Raw genomic sequence first — 4,904 nt, 5'->3', positions numbered from 1 at the left:
GCACCATGAAGTACTCGCAGAAGCTCCAGCCGGGCTCCGTCCTCTTCTCCCGCAAGGTTCTCATGTCGTCCTCAAACTTGCCTAGGTTTTTGGTAAAAGACATAAGAAGCAAGGTCCTGAGTTTGGTCAGGAAGGCATTCCAGGATTCCTGAGTTCGAGAAGAGTCCTTCAGGGGGTCGGAGAGCACGACACACCTGCAAAGACAGGAGCAGACGCTGGGAACCCCGCCCCGCCGCCGCGCCCTGCCGCCCGCCTGCCGCCCCCACCCCGGCCGGGGAGAACCGGGCGCCGCCAGGCTGAAAGGCCCCCCAAGGCCGGCGGCGTGAGGACCGCGGGAGGGGAGGGGTGCCGCGTCAGACCCCGCCCCAGGCGCTCCAACAGACCTGGGTCACACTTAGCGCCCACGCCGCCCTGCGCCCCAAAATCCCTTCGGACCCGGGGAGCGGAAGGACGCGGGCCTCCTGATGGGGCGCCCGAGGGCAGCGGCAGGGCCCGCCCACCACAGCAGCTCCCGCCCACAGGTAGGCGGCTGGGAGACCGCTGAGGGCCACAGCGTGCCGCCAGCTGTGGCCCCAGGTGGCGCCCGGGCGCCGGGTGAGTCTGAGCTCTTGGCGCCGTCCCAGCAGCCAGCACGGCCCGCGTCCACCCCCACAGGGAGGGCCCCAGCCCACTCCCGTCTCCCGGCCCCCTCGGCAGTGGCTCTGCCTGTCCTGCTCCCTCTCTCTGGTGCCCCACCCCGCACCTCTAGCCTGCACCCCAGCTCTCGTGTGTGTAAGACAAGCACAGTCCGCGCGAGCCCAATTCCGGCCGCAGCGGCGGGCCCAGGGCCGCAGACCCAGAGTGCCCCAAGTGCGCAGCCGAGCCGGCCGCACCCCCTCCGGCCGCCCCCCACCACTGGTCCTCAGGCCACCACACCCCCTCGGGGCGGCACCGGGGGCTGTCCGCAGCGGCCAGCCCAGCCAGACAGGACCGGACAGGACGAGCTGCTGTGCGGCAAGCGGCCCCGGCCTCAGAACCTGCCGCGGTACTGAGCGAACTCGCTCCCCGCGCCCCCAGGACTGGGGGCTCCCGGCAGGGACGCGTGTGAGAAGCAGCCCGGGGGCTTCCCAGAAGTGGGGCGCAGCCAGCCTGGACACACGCACGCCAGCACCCGCAGCACCAGGGTCCGCGACACCCGACCGGGCTGGCCCCGATGCCCACCTCGGGGTCGCTTGCGCGTCCCCCCGCCGGCAGGAACTCGAGGGGCCGCAGGCAGCCCGCGGCGCAGGCTCACCTGTCGCTCTGCTTATTACAGAAGTCGTTTCGTATTTTGTCCACAATGGAGGTCCGGGGGAGGATGTTGGTCTTGTTCTTCTTCTTGGCATCGCTCTCCACCACCACGACCAGCCAGTCCGCGCAGCTGTGGGCTTTGAGTACATTCTGCCACCTGGTGAGGTCGTCCTTCACGGTGGCCTTGTACACCTCGGTGTCCTGCAACAGCCGCCCAGGTCAACGGGTCCCCGGCCACTGGTGGCTGCTGGCTCGTGACGCCGGCCAGGGCGGGTCCGGGCCTGTTTGGGCGCTTCCCCGAGGGCCACACCTCTGGCCCAGCACGCCGGAAGCCCATTGGGGGACGCCACAGGCCACAGTCCCGACTGGGCAGGGTGCTCGCGGAAACCCGGGGCCTCCAGGGTCCCCACTGCCACGTCACACGCCCTACGAGGACCCCGCTGATCCCGCCCATCTCCCCGGGCACTGGCCAACAGGAGGCCCACGCAGCCGGCCTGGCGGCGCCACGGCCGCCCCGCAGTGCACCTGCCAGCCTAGCCCGGCCCCGGGGCGCCCACTACCTCAGCCCTCCGCGAGGACCCGTCCAGCGTGGCCACCCCGCCGCATCGCCCCTGCCCCGCCCCCACCCAGATGCAGAACAGCGTGACCGAAGGCCGCCCTGCGCGAAACGAGGAGGACGACGGTCCCGCAGGCCCGCCGAGAGCGCCAGCAGGGCGGCCGCCCCCACAGCAGGCGAGAAGCAGGCGAGACCCCGCGGAGGCGGAGGCCGAGAGGGTCCGGCTGGCAGAAACCATCAGCCAGAACCCACAAGAGGCAGAAACCGTGGCAGCCCGAGGGCATCAGGGGCTGGAGGTGCGGGAGCGGCCAGCAGGACGCCGCTGCAGCCCAGCTGGGTGTCCGCAGGCCTACTCACACGGCCCCCAGCCCCCCGGCCCCCGGGCCCCCCACCACCCCGCAGCCCCACTCACACAGCACTCTGTCCAGTAGATGTGCAGGAAGGGGAAGGTCAGCAGGGCCTTGTTCCCCTCCTTGGGCAGCAACTCCTCCTTGAACTGCACGAAGTTGGACTCCAGGTGGATCATCTTGGGGGCACGGCCATAGGACCTGGAGGCCACTGGCGGTCAGAGAGGTGCCCACTGGTGGCCCTAGCCACGAACTTGCTCCAGGCCAGGGCCGCGGGTGCGGTCACTGTTTCTAAAGCTGCCGGCCTCCCTTCCACCTCCTGCCCAGGTGGCCGCATCCCTGGACACCTGCTGACCACCTGAGGCCCGTCCCAGGGGGCAGCACCACCCCGCGCACTGGGGCCCCCTGGCATCTGGGCTCCGGCTCCGGCCAGCGGCCAGCGGCCGTCTGCTCCGAGCCCACACGTGCAGCTCGCGCACCTCCTTCCACCCAGCAGACACCGTCCCGGCCCCGCCCCCGAGGCCGCCCCTCTCGCTGGGCGGGCTGCTGGCGTCCGCACAGCTGCCCATCGCCCCTCTGGGCGCTGCACCTTCGGGCCCTGAGCTCCAGGCTGGAGTGTCCGCACGCCTCGCCGTCCCCGTGGAGGCCAGTGGGCTCCGACCCGGGGTCTGGCAGGGCAGCACTGCCCGGACTGGTGCGCCGCTGGGCCGCATTCTGGCCGCAGGCGCCCTCCAAAGGCCAGGCCCACACTCTGCTCGCACCAGCGGCTCCTCGGGCGCCACACGCACCCCTGGGGATGTCCTGGTGCGGCCCCCACCGCCCACCTGGGCTCTGCTGGCTCCTGCTGCCACGCCCCCGACAGGCCCCTTCTCTGGTTCTGGCCGTGACCCCAGCCACATGGCCACTCGTCACCTTCCCTCGGCCCCCCAGCGGAGACCCAGAGCGCGACCTGCGTCCTCACCCGGGGCCATGTCCAAGCCGCAGACTGCCCTGGCCAGGCTGCTCCCGCTCAGGGCGCCGGTGCCTGGAGCTGCCCGAAAGTCAGCCGGGGCGCAGGCGGAGGCCCTCCAGGAGCTGGGGGCTCCCGGCCCCGCGCTCTCCCAGTGCCAGTCCCTGAGGACACAGGCTGGACTCGGCCTCTTCGGACAGTCCCCCAGACACCCCCAGGCCCAGCTCCAAACCGGCGGGCCTCAGGCAGTGCGCCGGCTACACCGCCGTCCAGCATGTCCCCGCCGGTCCCAGCTGCCGCCCAGCGCTCTGCCCGCAAGTCCGGCTGGCTGGACAGCGCCCCTGGCTGCGGCGGCACCAGCAGGGAGGGGAGGCGGGCCACCCTCCCCTGCCCAGCCCAGCCGCGGTCTCCCTCGTGGCGGCCTCCCCGCCAGCCAGCGCCCTCGGCTGGGAGCGTGGCAAGGAGCTTGGCCAGTTGGACGCACGCCTGCAGGCCGCGGAGGGCGCCCCGCCAGGACAAGGGCCCGGGCAGCGGCCGCGTGTCCCCCAGGGCCCAGGCCTTCACGCACCGTCCCCCACCCCGCAGCGTCCGGTGTCGTCACAGTGCTCCCCGGGGCCGGCAGTGGGGTGCAGGCGGGCGCCAGCTCGGGCCCCGGCAAGCGTCCCCGGGGCCTGGCCGCAGGCCTACCTCCTCCACTCCATGGGCTCGCGCGGGAGCTGCTGGGACAGCGTCGGGTACACGGCCGCGAACAGGCTCTGGTCTCCAGCACCTGCAACCAGCAGGCCCGTGAGTCTCGGCCCAGGCGGCCGGCCCTGACGGGCTGCGGCCGGCCACCAGCCAGACCAGCTGCCCGGGCCGAGGCGCACCTCGGGCGGGTCCCAGGGTGTGGGGCCGCCCTGGGGGTGCGGGCAGAGGGCGACGCCCACTCCCTGGCGCCTGCGCGCGCTGACAGCGGGGTGCAGGCCCTCCATAAGCCCTAAGGCCAAGTGCGAGCCGAGGGTGCCCTGGACCGTCCAGTCCCGAGCTCTGTCCCAGGCCCAGCTGACTGCCCTGGTCCCAGCCAGGGGTGGAGGCCCCACCAAGCCTGAGAGGCCACGATGCCCCCACCCCACAGACCTGGCACGGCCGGGCTTGAGTGGGCACCTGCAGAGAGCGGCATGCTGGGCCTGTGGTGCTGCCTTTTCAGGAGAGGGGGACGCCCTGGCGGGGCCTGGTCAGTGGCTCCAGCTGCGACCACTGACCAAGGCAGGGATGTTGCTTGCCACTTGCACTAAGGCCCACGCTTTCTGAGGGGTCACTCGAGAGACAAGCCCTGCCCTGTGGCAGCTGGCCAGGGCCCCAGGGGCATGGTCTTTGATGTAAAGGGACCCCCCCAACTGCCCCTCACGTCCACTTCACCCTTAAAAACCAGCAAAGTGACCGGCCGGACTAAGTGCTGGCAACTGCGTGTCCTGGCCGTGGCCACCTAAAGACGAAAGTGCAGGCGTGGACTTTGAGCGGACACGGTCTTGGGGACCGGCAGAGGGCAGCGGCCAGGAGGAGGCCCGAGGGCCAGGAACGGGGCATAGGTGAGGACGCAGCCAGGGCATCCCCCACGGTGCCCGCGCCGCACCGGGTCTCCCAGGAGACAGCATGACGGGCCACCGGCTGGACACGGGGGGAAGCCCCGGGGACCACCGGCTGGACACGGGGTGAAGCAGGGGGGACCACCGGCTGGGCGTGGGGAGCCCAGCGCGGCCCCCGTGAGAGTATTCACGCCCCAGCCGCGGGCAGCGCGGCCCCG

General features: G+C 72.0%; 1 protein-coding gene across 1 annotated transcript in view; it reads right to left on the bottom strand.

Annotated features, from left to right (window-relative positions):
* TRAPPC10 (trafficking protein particle complex 10) overlaps positions 1-4,092 on the bottom strand; it is a 22,105-nt gene extending 18,013 nt beyond the window's left edge. The window contains exons 1-4 of the mRNA XM_012731149.1: positions 3,809-4,092; positions 2,238-2,373; positions 1,274-1,470; positions 1-194 (exon numbers count right to left, since the gene is read on the bottom strand). Of these exons, the coding sequence (XP_012586603.1) occupies positions 1-194; positions 1,274-1,470; positions 2,238-2,373; positions 3,809-4,092 (811 nt within the window). The remainder of the gene's footprint in view (positions 195-1,273; positions 1,471-2,237; positions 2,374-3,808) is intronic.
* Positions 4,093-4,904: the final 812 nt, after the last annotated feature.

Source organism: Condylura cristata, unplaced genomic scaffold (assembly GCF_000260355.1).
Source record: "Condylura cristata isolate star-nosed mole 26May11 unplaced genomic scaffold, ConCri1.0 scaffold00003, whole genome shotgun sequence".
Taxonomy (NCBI): Eukaryota; Metazoa; Chordata; class Mammalia; order Eulipotyphla; family Talpidae; genus Condylura; species Condylura cristata.
The sequence above is the reverse complement of the archived record's forward strand: the minus strand, read 5'-3'. Positions and strand labels throughout refer to the sequence as shown.